The sequence below is a fragment of the Tympanuchus pallidicinctus genome, unplaced genomic scaffold (assembly GCF_026119805.1).
Source record: "Tympanuchus pallidicinctus isolate F22 unplaced genomic scaffold, pur_lepc_1.0 scaffold8, whole genome shotgun sequence".
Taxonomy (NCBI): Eukaryota; Metazoa; Chordata; class Aves; order Galliformes; family Phasianidae; genus Tympanuchus; species Tympanuchus pallidicinctus.
This window is the reverse complement of record NW_026294802.1, coordinates 22512681-22531381: the sequence shown is the minus strand read 5'-3', so window position 1 is coordinate 22531381 and position 18701 is coordinate 22512681. Positions and strand designations below refer to the sequence as shown.

Here is an 18701-nt window from a genome sequence, read left to right as displayed (position 1 = left end):
AACTTCAGATGTGGAAACACATATTTGTACTTAGTGTTCTGGTGAGACATTGGAACAGGCTGTCTATAGAGAAGTAATGTATGCTCCGAGATGTTAGAGACCAGGTTGAATGGGACCTGGAGCAGCCTGACCTACTGGGTGGCAACTCTGCCCACAGATCTTTGAGGTCCCTTCCAACTAAGCCATTCTTTGATTCTATAATTTAAAGTTTCTAAATCAACCTTCAAAATGCTTTAAAAAATAAATATGGTTCAGCACCATTATTGACTGAAAACATGAATTTTTGTAAATCAGACACGCTTAAAAGTTCTTAAATTCTGTAAGTCACATATCTGAATCAGTCTAATATCACTGCATTGTATGATTTACTATTAAGTATTATCATTAAGTTATATATTAAGATATAATGTATATTAATATATAATGTATATTAATATAGTGACATTTGTAAAAACAGAGTAAAAAGAGATTTATTTCTACCATTTCTTTCCTGTTTTTTTTTTGTTTGTTTGTTTTTTGTTTTTTGTTTTTTGTAAAATGGCCTCTGTCTTTTTCTGATCAACTCTTTTCTTTGTGGCCTTTAAAAAAACTTCTGTGTTTCTGAAATGGATAGTTCTGTGGGCTGGCAGGAGAGGAAATACAAATGATTTAACAATCTGTAGATTTACTAGATGAAAAAACTTAGTTTCAGAAATATTCAGAATTTCTTTTGTTAGTAAGCAGATCAATTTATACTGTATGACTTATTCCCAAGCTGACAATATTCTTTTTAGCATAATTATGAGGAGATTAAAAAAAAAGAGAACTTTCAAACAGTATAGAGTTTTGTTTTATAAATAATATTAATCATAATTTTAATTTTGATGTATCTGCACTTTCATTTGAATGTGTTGATTCCAAGTATCTATTCATACTGAGTATGAGAACATATTTCTGGTGTGCAAAGTATGACATGTTTATAAATTATGATTGTTTATAAAAGAATATGTTTATAAAGTATGACAACATGCTTTTATGTGTTTCTTCATACTGCTTGTATTGAGCTGCTGTTCATCCAGAACTGTACTGAGCTACTTCCAAATTGATTCAGTGTCAAATTTATAACAACTGTATCATATTTACATACATAAGTCACTCCAAAAAGTAATGCCTCATATTTTTTTTTCTTGAAAACTTCAGCAGATACAAAGAATGAGGTAATATCATTTGATGTAGCAAGTTCTCAGTTACAAAACATAATTTTTCAACTTACCAACATTATTCATGCATTTTCATCAGCAATAAACAAGAGCCTGCATGCCATATTTTTAAAAATCTGCACCAGCAGAAGTGAGCCACTGGTTCAAAGCTGCTGTGTTGATATTGTGAAATGCACCACCCACCACTTCACTGTTTGGTCTCCATAAACATTCAGTAAGCATCAATAAATGTCAGTGTGTGCAGTGTTTTCCACATGCTTCATACACACCTCCATGCCAGGTGCCATTCTGTCAGACTGCCCTTCTGCTGCCATCTGTCACATGGCAGCAAAATATAAGAGAACATTGGCGGGAAGTTTCAGCCTCCACTGCCATACCACCAACATTTGACTCTGACATTATGGGCCAAAGTAATAAAATGGGAGATATTACTTTCAGAGCAGACCTCATGTAAAATGGGAGATGTTATGTAAAAGTTTCCACTAGTTACATTATGTGTGGTATGCTGCTAAGATTACATACATCATTCTGTACTTGGGACAATCTTGGCCTTTTCCAACATCTGTGGTCCAGTTTCAACAACTTTGCAATGCTGTGTTTTAGAAATGCTTCTATAAACTCTTATAAAATTCACGGTTGAAAAAATGCAATTCTTAGGTTTTTTGAAAGTTCAGTGGCTTAAATCATGATCTAGATGACGTGTGATGAGTTTTAGGTGCAGCAGTACTAATAATTATTTTCTAGGTAATGTCTAAAGCAGTAATTAATTTGAAGAAATCTTAATCTAATAATGTTATCTCAATTACACATTAGATAATTATCAGTTAGCATATGTGCATATAGGTAGAATGTTTCCTGTTCGCAGTAAACATGTTTGTCCACAAGTCTACAGCAATCCCACCACAATATTATGTGGTGTACCCGCATAACAAGAAATGTTATGGGATTGTCACATCCTGAGCCATATTACACAGCTGTTCCACATGAATGAAATGTTGAGAAGAATGCAACAGGTCGAAAAATAGAAAAAGGATTAAAATGTATATCTAATGTAGAAAACAGCATTATATATGGATTGAAATAATTATATGGCTTGTTTATATATACAGATATATAATATATATATTTTATATATAGATGTCTATAGAATTTTGCTTTAAAAATAAATATAGATTTTGTTAACCTTTTAAAGTTCAAATTGATAATTTTGCATAATATGACCACATAAGTGCATAGGAAGGCATATTGACTTACACTTTAGACTAGGCACTTTAAATTAAACACAGTTTTCCTGGATTAGAGTAGAACAGACTTTTCCAGTAATTCTTGTTACATATTTAAGTTATCCCCATGGTTAAACTATTGTTCAACATCCAAAATAATTAAGATATAGCTTGAATTTAAACAGTACTTTTTACCTCAGAAGATTAAAGAATATCTAAATAATTTAACATAGGAATAGGGAAATATTCAGCTGCAGAACTGTTCTAAAGGCAAATATTCCTCCTGACAAAAATTAATTTCCAACTAATTGGAAAAATATCTGAAGAGTTAAATGTAGTGACCAGTACAGTCTGAAGTCCAACATAGTACTTTGTGAAAAAGTGTACCAGTATCTTAAATTTCTTTTAAATTTTGGCTTTAAGCTATAGAAGTAAATGGCAAGGTTTTAATTATCTTCAGAGGACTTTTAATGAGATTCTTTACAAACCTGAAATTAAGTTTGCTTCAGAGATTAATGCAGCTTTAAAAATTACTTTGATTGTACTTGTGTAAAAACATTTGTCTTTGTTTGAAAGAATGTAGCGTAAATTTTGCATGAGAGACAGCCCTATTAAAATCTCGCATATGACCCTGAATAATATTGTCTACAAGATTATGACACCTCAGCTTTTTTGGTGGTATAAACTGGATAATAATTCCGTGGAAAGATTAGTTGCTTAGAATACTGCAGCTTTCGGGGTTTTTGGAAACAGGGACATGAGAAAATTTCTGCTATGGGTTGAAATAGGTTAGATGGAAATAAGAATGATCAATTGCATTGTTTTGAATCAAGTTAATCACGTTAATTGCATTATTTCATTGTAGGAGGAAGTAAAAGCTTTCTAAAGATTTTGAACACACGGAGATTACAAACTTACGAGGACTGTAAATAGGAAGGCCAAAAATGTAGAGAGTTGCCAGGATTCTTTTGAAATATTCTTAATACTGTTCTTGAAAATAAAATAGTGATGTTAGCAACAATAATGCAGCCTGCTACCTGCACAAAATAAAACTTTGTAAAGTCATGATCATTACATATATAACAGATAGACATCAGGAAGCAAGGAATAAACTTTCTGTGGCATCAAGAGTATGCAGTCACTAAGGAAGAGCAGAAAATATCTGTGTCTTTGGAGTCGCTGGTTTGAAAATTGCATGAAGTTTTTTAATTAATTTTACATTAAACAGTGCCTGGATAAAGACAAAGAAATAAAACAGGTCTCTATTTCGACTGAGTTAGACTGGACTACAAAGTTTGTCTGCATTGGAGAAATGCTTCTTTTGGTACAGTGAGCTGGTTTGAACAGGAAGTCTGGAGATTGTCTCCTCCAGAATAACCTACGTTTACAGTCATGGCATTTTTCCTAAGTGCAAGGAACTGCAGGAGTCAGCCGCCTGAGGAAGGAACTGAGACTTAGTCTCTCAAGGCCTGATCCAGCAGTCTGGAAGATACTAGTATATTGTGCAAAAGTTTGGTAACATTACCACCAGCACTCTCTTTCTGAAAGGATTCTGAAAGGAATTGGGTCTTTTCAGCCTAGATAGAGAGAGGACTTAATTTGCATCCTGGGCTCCACTTCTGAAGTGCCAGAAGCTAGAAAATTTAAATGTACCCCTTTGGTCGATAATTCCAGCCAACTAGGTCTGCAGTGGGAATTTTGTAGCTCACCCTTCTCCGGTGTCTTTTCCATGCCAGTGCTGCTGGCCCTCTGGTTCTAGTAATATCTGGTTACTGGTATTGTTAGCTAACTGCTTTTGACATTGAATAGCTTTTTATTTCAAGGAAAGATCATTATTGTTCAATAAATATGAATTAATTTCTAGGGAAAAAACGTTACTATCTACCGTTTTCAGTGTGTGGTACCTTTCAGGTCAGTATTTTTAACCTTTATCCAACGTGTTGCCATAACAAAGACCTCTAACTAAGCTGAAAGACTATTTTGATTTCTATTTTGCCATACTGAGGTGCAGGTAGCATGCCTCATTTCAAAAAGTAGAAGTTGATAATCAATAAAACACTGTTACCTAAAGTATGATTTAAATGCTGACTGATGGATATGATTTCGTAGCAAAAAACTACAAGATTAGATTACTTACTGGGTCTTTGATTGACTGAAGTGATACATGTCCTGGATAAAACATAAATATTGCAGAAAATAATCCAATATGACATCCCTGACATTCAGCTATAACTTAAATTATAGACTGGTCAGTAAATGATCTTAAGCTGTTTAAGGTTTCATCAGCCATCTGCAAGATTGATTTTCTTCAAAATTACTGTACTAAAATGTTTTCTTTTGTTGCCGCACTGACTGAGATCAAAACCACAATTTTAAAATCGGCTCCTATTTACAAAAATGCTTTGACATAGTGCATTTGTTCAGCCTAGGCAACAATAAAGGATTGTGGTATCATTTTGAAGAAGGTTGTTTGACAGACCCTGTTTGTTTATTTGGGGTAATGTGAGCTGCATTCAGAAAATGTTACATTTTATTTCATGATTGTGTACATTCTCTCCCACTGCTTCCAGGCAAGCCCTGTAAGCAGAGAAGACACAGATTTAGACCTTGTTTCTCTGGCCAGTGGAAGTGCTTTGACTGTGAAGAGAGAAAAAAATAAGCAGCCACACAGGCACTCAGCAAGATCTTCAAGTAAGTTATAGATCTTTTCATTATCAGTTTAAATATCACTTCGAAATGCTTTGGGGGAACTGAGCATGCTTGGAAACCTTAATATTGCATGGTAATTATCTTTCTGTTACTTTCTTACCTGAAATATTCTCATATATTTTCTACAGTTCTGTTTAAAAGCTGCATCATTAGTATCAGTGGCCTTTTTTCTTGTAATTTTAACCCACAGTCACCTGTGATGTATGCTAGGTCTGCTGATGAGCAAGTTGTTATTTTTTCTTTATATTACGGAGCAGAAAAATATTTTATCCTAAAAGTAATATTTTTCTATATTCTCCTTTTCCTTCTTTGTTTCTTTCTTTCTTTCTTTCTTTCTTTCTTTCTTTCTTTCTTTCTTTCTTTCTTTCTTTCTTTCTTTCTTCCTTTCTTCCTTTCTTTCCTCTCTTTCTTTCTTTCTTTCTTTCTTTCTTTCTTTCTTTCTTTCTTTCTTTCTTTCTTTCTTTCTTTCTTTCTTTCTTTCTTTCTTTCTTTCTTTCTTTCTTTCTTTCTTTCTTTCTTTCTTTCTTTCTTTCTTTCTTTCTTTCTTTCTTTCTTTCTTTCTTTCTTTCCTTCTTTCTTTCCTTCTTTCTTTCTTTCCTTCTTTCTTTCCTTCTTTCCTTCTTTCTTTCTTTCTTTCTTTCTCTCTTTCTCTTTTTCTTTCCCAAAATGGAAAATACAGCTTCACCATAACTCCAATCATAATCAAGCCACAGATTTCTTTCATGTTGATTACCAACTGTGCTGTAATATATGCATCCTACAGAACTTAATGTAGATCAATGACCGAGAATCCCTTTATTTTTTTAATCAATCTGTATAAATTACTGGAATAATCTGAATTTGAAAGTTAAAGAAAAAATTGTAAAATGCTAGCACTTTCAGATTCGTGTTTTTTGTATAACACAGCAGAAGAAAATTTCCAATGTGAAATACTATTTTTTATCATTTGTGTAGAATGTGACATTTCAAAATAAATAAAACTTCAAAGCCCCAAAAAATCATGTTATAGAAAATATAAGCAGTACTAAATAACTGTAGCAAAATTATTGACATTTCTAAACTATATAAGTAATGAAGTTCCTTGATAAGTTTTGTCATAGTATAAATTAGATTGCTTCATAAATTGTATATAATTGCCATTTTTTAAATTGTTATTATCTTATTTTTAATGTAAGCTAACTTTTCACTTTAAAGGAAAATTAAAAGAAAATTCAAGAAAAACATGTAAAATATTTTCTGTCTATTTTTTTTGAAATGGATTTGGATTAAAGATCTATTTACATTGTATTAATGCACCAAAGGCAAAAAAATAACAGAGTACAATTTGTCTGGTTATTCCCTAGATTTACATTCCTAAAATTAGATTTGATATAAATTAGCATCCTAGGCTCGATTAAGTGCACCCATTGAGAAAGAATAAAATTCTTTGTCTGCCTGCCATATTAGAAAAGTTCTAATTGCATTCTGAATTTTCCTGTTTCTCTACATTGACTGCTGGTGAAGCACCACCATTTAAATTAGATGAGATTCCTTACTGCTATAACCCTATATTTGGTGGCTGAGCTGCAAATATCAGTGGTAAAATTATCATAATATTCATATGTTCAGAATAGAATGTTCACTTATCTGGAATAATTGAGTTAAGTATTATGCGCTACATTCATATTAATGTATAACTGCTGTCTAGATTATAACCTACACTATATATTGCCATCTAGAAAAAAAAGTAAGAATCAACACAGAACTGCCATGTAGAACTTAACAGCTTTGGTAAAGAAAAAAAATGCCATTCCTTTTGAAGAGACTGGTAGAGGAGCAGGGAAAAACAATCCAACTGGCAGAGTCAAAAGTGTGAGAGGGAGAGAAGCAGTTTACTGTGTCTGGTAATATATGTATATTTTCACAAAAAACACAGATACTTTAGCATGTTCATTCTCTTTCCCATATTCATTCTCCTTTCCGTAGTCAAGGAACTCTGGAAGAAAAGAGCCCAGATCTTTTTAATTCTTTCTATATATGTTTCTGCATGATATCTTTATAATTTTTTTCATCATGGATTTGAGAAAACTAAACAGTGATGATACATTACATTGAAATACATACTATTTGTTAAACCAGAAAATACTTTTATCTTTATATAATTAATCTGCTGTGAATAAACATTTATTGTATTAATTCAATTTGCAAGACTGTTGCTCTTCAGTAATTTACAATTAATTATTAGCTCTGTAATAATCTTCATCTGAAAACACTAGATGTTTGCATACCTTTTTTATATGAGAAACATATTAATTATAACATATTTTCTTATGCATTCTCATTCATCTTAATTTGTCATTCTGAAATATTTAATTAAGAATCCTGGAAAGTATTCTAGTGATTCATTAAATGTGCTCCTTTTCAACTCACATTGAATTAATATTGCCAAAGAGATTTTTAAAAATCCTGTGTCCATGGAGGTGCTTCCATTTGCATTAATTGTCAAATCAAATCTTCACACAGTTTTCTTTTTCAGGAGAATTTGACGTGAGTGATCTGGCAAGTCATAATCAATAAAATGGTCCTAAATTTGTCTTACAACAACCATAACGCCTGTTGGTTTTCAGAGTTCTTTTTAATTATTGATAGGAAGTTTTCAGAAGTAGATGCCATATGGCAGAGAGATGTTCATATATATCAGAGATGTTAGGGATATTATGTATGTTTCATAAATATAATTTAATTAATATAAATTAATTAAATAACTGCATCAATAAATTTTTCAGATCCTTCAGGCTCTAAAGGGAGGTCTAGAAACACAGAAGTTATTTTTGCTTACATTTACTCAAATAAAAAAAGAACCTCAAATATGTGCACTACTGAAAAAAAATGCGTTTTATATAACACAACATGACTGATCATGTTTTTATAAAGATACAACATGCAATACTTGCATGTTTTAATTTGGAGTTTCTGGAAACCTACTCAACTTAACGTACTTTTCTAAGACTTCTTTGGGGGTGAGTTCATGTCATTTCTGGAGTTAGATCTGGAAAGGAATTTTAACATTATTACACCCAAAATTAATTGGTGTTACCAAAAGACTTGGATGGAATAAATTAATTCTAAACCATCTTTATTCTGTTCCTTAACACTGAAATAATTGAAGAGTTAAATAATTCTGTGGGTGTTGTGTATCTCAGATCAAGAAAAGCATCTATGTATAGCATACACCCCTGTGTAATATCTTCAAAGGAAAAATCTACTTTTATGTGTTAAATTTATATTATTAAAAAGAATGAGAAAAAGGTAAATAAATAAATAAACAAACAGATACGTAAATAAGGAAGAGTAGAAAGATAACCTCAAGAAAGAGTAGAATGTGTCCAGTGAGGCTAATTAGTTATCTGTCTATTTGAGGACCCTGCATGGTCCTTCATTCTAGAGATTATAGTTATTTCTTTCTTTCTGCTCACTGGTAATTAATTTTTCTTTTCTATTTCTTGAGGATTTAGGGGAGATTGTTTGTTTTGATTTATTTTATTTTTTACTTTTGTCTATGCTTGTCTCTCCACTGATCTTGATCTCCATAATACCTTGTGTCAATGAGTTACGAAAGGCAGTATGTTAAATTGACCTTTTGATGCATTTTGACTGCATTTTCTACCTTTCAATTTTTCATAAACTCACCTTGCTTTTGTAAAAGCAAGAAGAAAAGCAGAAAAGAAAGACTTTCCTGATGTGTACCTTCTTTGTAATACATATACATGAGCTGTAATGATTAGTAGCTTACAGACTTAAGTAAGAATCAAATGTTAGCCCTACACTTGACAGTAGTTTTCTTAACTCCATGAATATTGTCATGAATTTGTGGTTATAAAATCTGTTTGTGAATACTTTCCTGAACACTGGTAATGCAGTTTAACACTAAGTTGTAAGATAGACATAGAAATTAAGTAATTATTTTTTGGTAACTAACTAGATAGTAATTTTTATACCAATAAACAGGTTTTGAGTGGGTTTTGACAATCATCAGTTCTATTCTATCAGCCCATTCTACGTCTATGCAACCAATGTTGCACATTTAGTCTCCCGTATATCTGAATTGTCCACCTCATTATTTTCTTTACTCTAAAATAGTCTTAATTTTCTTTTCCATCTTGTCTTGTGAGATTCGATCTTTTGACTGGAATTTACAGAATAACTAGAATTTGTAAGCAGAATGTGATGGGAGCTTCTAATTGTTATTTAAAATACTACCTGGTATTCTTAATTCTTCTCTCCCCTGAATTTTAGTCTTTCTGATTTCAGTAAAACAGTGTTTTTCAGGAAACAAAACCACAAAGAGAAGAAACAAAATTCAGGGCCCAATTTTATCATTCCTTAATCACCCCTAGCTCTAAAGATGGCCTTTAAATACAGTGTCCCCTACAAAACATTTATCATTTCTCAGATAAATTCTAACTCTACCACTTTCTTAGTCTGTGAAATTAAATTAATGAAATTTATGTTCTTACAGACTTTCAACTCAGTGGAAAACAAAAATTGACAAACTCATGCAGTATTTCTTATTTGACATTCCTTTTCACATATTCCAATTCTTATTCTTCCTTTTGAAAGAACCCTCACCCTGATTTTTTGCCTTCCTTTCTTTTGATGAACCATAATCCCTGAGAAAGTGTTTATCTTTATTGTAGGCTGTGCATGATGCAGCTTTACTTCTTAAAAAAATTCTGCTTTCCTACTCCTTTCCTATTAGTATTGTATGTATATCCCAGTTCCATAAATACTCTCTTTCATTTAGGATTTGTAAACTCTTTGTCTGCAGAAAACATGTCATTTTAAAGTTTTTTCTTCATTCCTTTATTCAAGAAGGTTGTCAGATGTCTTTTTATTTTCTTTTTTCGTTTTATTTTTTTTGTTCTTAGTCTCCATTGCAAATTAGAAGTTTGTCATAGAAGTTACAGAAACTAGGAGACATTTTGGAATCATGGGATAAAATACAGAGATATTTATTTAGCAGTCCCTTCAATTTTTCTGCCATTTACCTACTTAGTAGAATTTCTTGAAGATAACAGTGAAGTTTTTCTTTCTCCTTAGAAATACATAGAAATGCTGTAAACATATGAAGGTATTTATAGTTCTTATTACTTTTCCACAGTAAAATTCTGCACTCAGTCTACCAAAACCACAACTATATTAGGAATAAAGCCATCTTTTCTGTAAGCCACATCTGGTAGTATGATCACATAAATGTTAGGACATGATAATGAGACAATTCAATATTCTGAATATTTTTCTGCTCAGACAATAAATAAATAACATGGATGAAAAAGAGTTGCACTGTTCTGAAGTAGTTAAAATTTACTAGGTTTTGTTGCTTATTGTTCTGAGCATAGTTTCAGTATAATAGAAATTAAAAAAGAGAGAAAAACCATACAGTGACACTGACATCCATGTAGTTTAGATACTCACTTGAAATCTTGGAACTATTAGACCTACCACAAGGATTTCTGCCATGTAAGAGTAAAGAGCAGTTTTAGATTCTCTGTGATGTGAAAGATTTGTCATATAGCTTCAAAAATATTTCTCAAATCGGTGTAAAGGGAGATGTACAATTCTATAAGGTTGTTGCAGTAGATGGCAGCATCTTTTTTCCCCAATGCAATATTTTCTTTCCTTATTCTCTTTTTCATTGCTAACTTTACCTTTACTCTCTAACCCTTCTTTCAAATATGAACAGTTCTTATTTCTGCCTTGTTCTAGTATAAGCTTTCTCTCCAATCCATTCTTAGGCTTTCTTTTTCATCAGTAGTTAAGTCTATTTCCACAGATCCTTGTCTGATTACTTGTCTTTCCCTCTAGTCCCTGTAGTACCTAGCTTGCCAATATTCCTGAGATTCAGTGTCTCTTAGTTTAAATCTTCTCCAAGTTTATTTGGCATGTCTTAGTGTACTATTTAGGCACTAAATAGCAGACTCTTAATCTGCTTATTCTCTACATCTTTTATTATCACTAGCTATATATATCCAGTACTCTTGATAATTTAAGGAAGTTAGGGCCAATCTAGTGCCTCTAGTCCTTCTTTATTCTTTCTTAATCCACCCTTGCCAGTTCACAGTGCCTTTCTTCCCCATAGTTTATCTCTTCTCTCAATGTCAGTCTGTTTCTACTGCCAGCTATGTCAGGATATTGTTTCAGTGTACTTCCAGCTTTGGTTTCATCTCTCAGATTTTAACCCCAACTCTCTGCTCATTCTGCCAGTTTTCTTCCTATAAGAGCTTCTTATCCACATCTTCGCATTTACCGTAGCTAGAACCTGAGTGCATATACTAGAGAGCATATAACAAGAGGCTGTTTAGTTCCCTGACCTAGCATGACTTTCAACACTATTTTTAGGAATAGTCTTGATTAGCTCCATGTAACATCACAGTGAAGCATGTTTCCTTGTTGACTGATGTTTTAGGGCAGATAGCCAAAAAAAATCAAGAGCATTGCCTCCAGTCACATAAAAACTTTAATTTGTACATACTTGATCAAATTTGGACAGATTCTAAAAGCAAAGGTCTGCTAGTTGGCAGATTTCAAGTTATTTCTACAAAGGACAGAAATATCTCAACATAAATATCTCACATGTCTTTTCCTTAGAAATGACCAGCCTTTCAGAAAACTTCAGCCAAAGGCTCAATCTGCAATTTTTGTCCTAAATTATCAAACTTTGGAAATAGGTAAGGAACTGGAGTAGAAAGAAGATATTGAACTTTGATAGCTAGTGGTGCTAAAAGTCCTGTTTATGTGAAGGCCACTCTGAAACTAGCGCCTCCTATTTTATTATCTTGGTTGATGTTATGACATCAGAGGCAGATGTTGGTGGATAGCAGTAAAGGTTGAATCTTCAACAAAATTCCACTACATTTTGATGCTGTGTGACAGATGACAGATCAGGGTGGACTGTCAAAATGGCATCTGGCATGGAAATGTTTATGAAGCAAGGGCATGTCATTGAAATCAAAGGTGTGTCACTGAAATGCTCCTGGTGGAAGAAATGGCACCATTGGTGTTCATCAACACTTGCTAAATGTTTATGGAGACCAATCAGTGGATCTGAGTGCCGTGGGGTGTTGATTTTCATTTCAGCAGTGCTGGCAGCAACAATGGGTCACCTTCAGTGGTGCAGATTGTGGCGAGTACAGTATGTAGGCTCTTGTTCATCACTGGCAAAGATGTATAGCTGGTGATGGTGACTATGTTGAAAAATAGCATTTTATAGATATGAATTTGCTCTATCAAGTAGTGTAAGTGAGCTCTGTATCTGTTGTGATTTCCATGGAAATAAACAGGAGGCATTACTTCTGGAGCAACCTGTGTAGTTAGGATTATGTTGTGTTTTGCAGGAACATTTTTGGGTTATTGTAGTTTTTGTGTTATTTCGTTTTTATGTGTAGAAAAATGATTAATAAATATTTGTAACTTCTGTCAATATTTTTGTAAATAATTTCTGTAGGAATTCCTTTATGTGTGTGAGTTTCATGTTAAGAGTTTAGATCATTCAAGTATCTAGTTTCCAGTATGATCTGATTAGAATAGCATCAAGGTATGAGTTAACAAAAAACTGTTTAAATTCATTATTTCTATAAAATATTAAGATTTGTCTCCAGTCCTACAAAGCTGAAGTCAGAGACACCTAGAAACAAAATTAATACGTTTCTCTTCACCTCTCCTCTTCCCCCCAAACCCTCATCCAAGAAAGATTACATTTTATATTCAAATCTCCAGAGGGAAGGGCCATGCATATTACATGGGATTTCTTGTAAGATGCTCAAGTCTTCTCGATACTATTCAAATATGTCTGAAATATAAATACGTTATGTAAATTTAAGATGCAATAAATATATGCTTCTTTTTGTTTTAAGGTTAATAAGTCAAGTAAATAAAATAAATAAAAGGGGGAACTAATATTTTGTGATCTGACTTCAATATAGCCATAAATAACAATATTAAAAAAGCAACTCATCTGAGATTTTAGCATTCACCTTTTTCATAGACCTGCTGAACCTAACTTCTTTCCAGAGCTCAAATTGATGTAAATGCTTTGCTGCTAAAGATTTGTTCTGGTCACTTTCATTAAGATGTTGAATTTTTCTTCCATGCATTCTTATGCTGTATTTGCTCTTAAGTAATACAATATGGTAAGGACTTTGAAATTATCTCTCCAGACACACAATGTTAGGTGGATCGATAAATACCCTATGACGTCTACTATGCATCATAAAATTTCTATCATAACCTGTTTAACCAAGCTTTTCTTCTTGAACACCGAGAATTTTATTCAAAGCATTTTACATATTGCATTACTTATCAAAACAGAGGATATGTAAACCTTGACATTTGTTAAAAGACCCAGGCTTTAACCAAAAAAGACCAGAACAAATCAATAGCAGAAAACAGATTAAACAACAGAAAAGTGACTGCGTAGAAATAGAAGCATGTTAACCAAGCCCATGACAAGCTTTCAGCACGTAGTCAAAGGAAATGCTTATTTGATATATACAGGCATCTGAATGTATCTCACAATATACTGGAGACTCCTACAGCTGAAAGTTACAATTAATTGAAAGTATAGTACAGCCTCAATCTTCTGAATCCTACTTTGGCATAGGATAAATTAAATTGCTTTTTTTGGCTATGATTTTGTTCCCATATGAGGGAGTATTAGAATAACTATATATCATGTTGAATTACACTTAATACACTTTATCTGTTCGTATTTAACTCTAGTAACCCTAAATGTTAAGTATTGTTGCCATTGTTGTTATTATATCATTATATTGATAATAATTATTACTACTATGGATGTCAAAAGTACTGATATTTTAGAGACTGAAACCAATATATTACTTCTAGTTTCTATTTAGTAAAGATATTTATGGGCTTGAAAGGATGTGAAACTTTCTGTTGCCTTTTATTTAGTCCTGTTACATGGATAAAGATATTATTGTCATGATAAAATTATTCATAAATCAGGAACCTGGATGTGCATACCTGTTCACACTCGAAAGCTATGCCTTATAGATTGCTATACAGAAAAATCAAACATTTTTCCAATCAAAAATTTCTGATAATATTCATTTTATTCATCGTTTATGCTAATACCTGAAATGCTTGTTTGCAAGACACACATTGTAGTCTAGGGAAAAACTGAGGTATTGTAAATATAACTTTTCTGTAAAAATTGTCCGTCTGTATTGCTATTAGTAAACTCTACAGGACAAAGTTAAAAGCTCTCTGGGGAAAAAAAATAGTACAGAGATGTAAAGTAAAACTTTCAAATAGAGGACATTCTGAAAAAGCATGTAAAGTATCTCACTATTTTTAGATATTTTAATAATGACTGAATATCAGACTTTGCAGCATTTTAGACATATGTGCGGTACAATGAAATGTTTTCATTTGCAGTTGTTTTTTAGTGAATCCTTTATTTATTCTTCCATACACTGAACCAAGCACCCTCCCCACTTTTTGTTATTTTCTCACCTTTTCTTAAATTAAAAAAAAATCTCATAAATCAGTAAAATTGAAAAACTTCTCTTGAGCAGGTATAAATTCATTTATCTCCAAGGAGATAAATAAAAATGCCCAATACGTATAAATAAAAACAACAAATATAAATACATTAAAAATATAATAAGATTTCCGTTATCTATTAATTTTAATATGATTTTTAAAAATGTTAGAAAAAAAAAAAAGGAAAACAAAGTTATATTTGTGAGAATCATTTGTAGATGCAATCTCTTAATTCAAAATGGTGTCATTGTCTCTTACCTTCATTCTCTCAAGATCTAGACAAATTTCTAACCTCCTGATGTGAACCGGTCTTTATCAAATATTTCTGAAGGAAAAAATTGCCAGCTTTAAAAATGTAGAATTAAAAGACCTTTTGTCAACATTGATAATAACTGAGTGAAGTTAATTTTAATTTACCAAGATGTTTTTATTTTTCACAGGAATTTACCTAGGTGCTTGCTTTAAACTTGCATACAGGTGTTGCCTTAAGGTTTGCCACAAAAGTGTTCCTGCCTGAATTTTTGATGAAACTGCAAAGGACATGAATTAAAAATAACCTTAGGGACACATGTATGATAAATCATTTTAGTTCTATACTTGCAGTGCAAATATATCTTCAATGTTCTTTCTTCCATTAAACTCTATGAGAAGGAAATGCAAGAAAATTCTTTCTCATAGTTGTCTAATACCTTCAACATAAATGAACTGTTTCTTTACCTACAACTTTCAATTGTCATTAATATCTAAGCCACTAGCAATTCTGTGAATATAGTCTGAGAATTAATTATAACATAAATAGGAGTAAGCAAACTTTGTGATGCTTCTACATCAGTCTCATGCATATCTGTGAGAATGGTTTTATAGGGTACTGTTTGTTTCTTCCCCATGCCATTTCTGTTTTTCATCACTCCAGCTAGACCAATAACTAGAACAGCAATGCTGATATTAATACCCATCTCTAAATATTATTGAGCTCATATCACAAATACATTCTCAGAAGACAAGCATGATTATATCCACTTCAAAGATGGAAAGGTGGAACATAGAAATGAGAGAGCGAATGAGAGAATTGGGGCTGTTTAGTCTGTAGAAAAAGATGCTGAGGGGAGACTTCATTGCTTTCTGTAACTACCTGAAAGGAGCTTGCAATAAGGAAGGTGTTAGTCTCTTTTCTCAGATGACAAGTGATAGAATGCAAGGCAGTGGCCTCATATTACACTAGGGGTGGCTTAGATCAAATCTCAGGAAGAATGTCTTCTCAGAAGGGGTGGTTAAGCACTGAAACAGACTTCCTGTGTTTGAGTTCCACCCTCCATGTAGATGTGGTGCCTATGGAAATAATTTAGCAGTAGACTTGTATTGTTAGGTGAATGGATGAACTTGATGACCTAAAAGGTCTTTTACAACCTAAATGATTCCATAGTTCTGTAAGTTGCAAGGTATGTACTTTTCCATCCTATTTTCAAGGAATATTTTCATTCTAAATTAGTTGATCATTCCCTGTAATTATTTTATTTTATTTGGCTGAAAGTGCTAAGAACCATGTGAAGGGTGGAAAGGATACAGAGTAGTCTATGCTTTGATAAACACTGTCTAGATCACTACTGTAGGTAACGTGTAAAGCAGACCTCAGGAAATCTAACCAGTGCTTCAGGCTGCATAAAGGAAGAGAGAGACATGACAACCAGACTTTGAGATATCCTGTGGTTTGTTGAACCTGGATTCAAGGAATCAGAGAGTATTTGAGATTTTGAAAAAATACCTTCAGGCAGAGAAGTTATCCTGCCCTATTGCTGAGACCACAAGGTCAACAAATTCTGAGCTATGATTCTCACATAGAAAGTTGTTTTGTCAGATTATATGCACTCAGAATTAATAAAATGTTACGTTATACTTACAAAATATTTTACAACAATACCCTCTAAGCAATGTATCAATCACTTGCAATTAAAAATTAAAAAAAAAAAAAAATTTGTAAACTATTGACCCTGTAGTTTAGACAAGCATAATTCATGCTATGACAGATACAGCTGTCTTCATGCCACAATAAAAGCATATACTACTAACTCATAAGGACTTTTCAGAAGTATCTTGTAGCAAACTACAGCAAGTCTTTAGGGATTTTTTAATGGAATAATAATATACCTTTCATAGTAATGGTAAGGCTATATATCACTTCCAAAGAATTGTGTACAATATTAAGTGGAAAGCTAAGAGATCTACATTTACAGATTTCTGAAGTCTGTCATGAAAATAATACTTAGCAGCATAGATAGGTTCATAAACAAGTGAGGTTGTTACTCCAGAAATAATCCAGGTTAGACAAGCAGGATGTGGTCAACTTCCTGTTTTGCTGCATTGGACTCTATCACTTTTAAACTAATTTTCAAATTTATTATTGTTGGGTTTGTTCTGACATTTCTGTTTATTCAATTTTCAGAATTAAATAATAAAAATATTTCTTTCATCAAAATACATAAGTAACTGGTATGTCTATGTCTAATTTATCTTTATCATTGATAGAATCTTAAAGATGAGCGCATAGGAGAGTCAATCTTGATCATGTACTTGCCCAAAGCTTTTTTTTCAGTCTTAACATGTAATAGATACTTCCTTTTATTTTCCTTTTCCTTTTTTTCTTTCCCCCTCTCTTTTTTTTTTTTTTTTTTAGGCTTTTTTTTTTTTTATGGGGAGAGATGTTGAACAAAGGTTATACTGTGCAATCTTTTTTGTTGTTTGAGAACTTTTCCAACTACAGAAAAAAAATCTTTAAGCAAGAGGCACAATATTTTTAATAGTATTACTTTTTCTTCAAGTTTCATTGAGCAGTTAATTTACTAATTTGAAGATCTCAGCTTTCAGTTAAAGTATTATGGTTCTCAGTCAAAAGAACTAAGAGAATGTACACTGCTTGATTAAACAGCTACTTTGTTTTTCAATAAAAGCCTTTCTGCACTAGAGATATCTGCTGCTATTTGCAGTGTTAAATAAAAGGATCTAAAGATAAGGAAATGAGGAGTATTGCAAAGGCATGATTCTAGCATTTAAATCCTTTTACAAATAGACTTTTACTTGAGTATATCTGAAGAAAAAAATGAATTTAATACATTTATAGAGAGAGTAAACAAGCCCACTAAAAATATGGTAATTTGTGTAATAATTTTACTGTTTGCTTTCATAAGGTCTTTGAGTTTGCTTGTTTCTTTTTCAAAAACTACAGCCTTGTGAAAAATACATGTATGACTTTTAATTCAGGAAAGAATATGTAATTATAAAAAGTGTGCTATCAAATTGGACATATTGATATATTTTATTATATTAAAAGCAACATGGTACAGTGAAATTTATGTTTATTTATTTGTTTAATTTCATATATCTGTTTGTTTCTAGAAAAGAATATATCTTCTCCAGAAAAATCACATTTGGGTCCATCCTGTAGAGAACGGATATCATTTCGAGACCATCCATTGCTGTTCAGTGGAGGATGGGGAACAGGCAAAAAGAGGCAAAAGGTTAAAAATATCAGCTGAATATTGGAGATTATTTAACTAAATGATTCAATCAAATTTTTGGTTCCCAAAACATGGGGGAACTGTTTTCTTTTAAGACTGTGAATATATATACGTTTATATTTTAGTTTATAAGCAGTTTCAGTTAACTAAATATGACTTATTTTATTATACATGGTTACAATGGTTTGGTTTTTTTTCTGGTCAAATTGTTTTGTAGCTGTCAGTAGATTATCTTAGTTTGTCTTTTCAATTGGTTGTATGTTTATGTGGTGTAGGGTGCAGAATCAATTAGCTCAAGAAGAATTGTTGTTCAACGAATAAGTTTAGGCTTGCTTATAAAAACTGGTCAGGATGTGGAGAAGTATCAATATTTCATGCTCGTATGATGTATGCCATATATCAAAACTGTGAATTCTCATTTTCTCACAAGTAAAGTACATGCTTATAAACCATGTTTTAGACTCTAACATCCAATGTAATTCTTTAAAAAATCTGTTTAAAATGTTTTACGAAGG

The 18701-nt window shown here is 32.2% G+C and overlaps 1 protein-coding gene across 1 annotated transcript in view; it reads left to right on the top strand.

Annotated features, from left to right (window-relative positions):
• The window catches only part of LRRIQ1 (leucine rich repeats and IQ motif containing 1), a 97215-nt gene extending 78514 nt beyond the window's left edge, over positions 1-18701 (top strand). Inside the window, exons 25-26 of the mRNA XM_052669005.1 lie at positions 4993-5113; positions 18065-18701. Coding sequence (XP_052524965.1) covers positions 4993-5113; positions 18065-18204 — 261 coding nt within the window. The 3' untranslated portion in view covers positions 18205-18701. The remainder of the gene's footprint in view (positions 1-4992; positions 5114-18064) is intronic.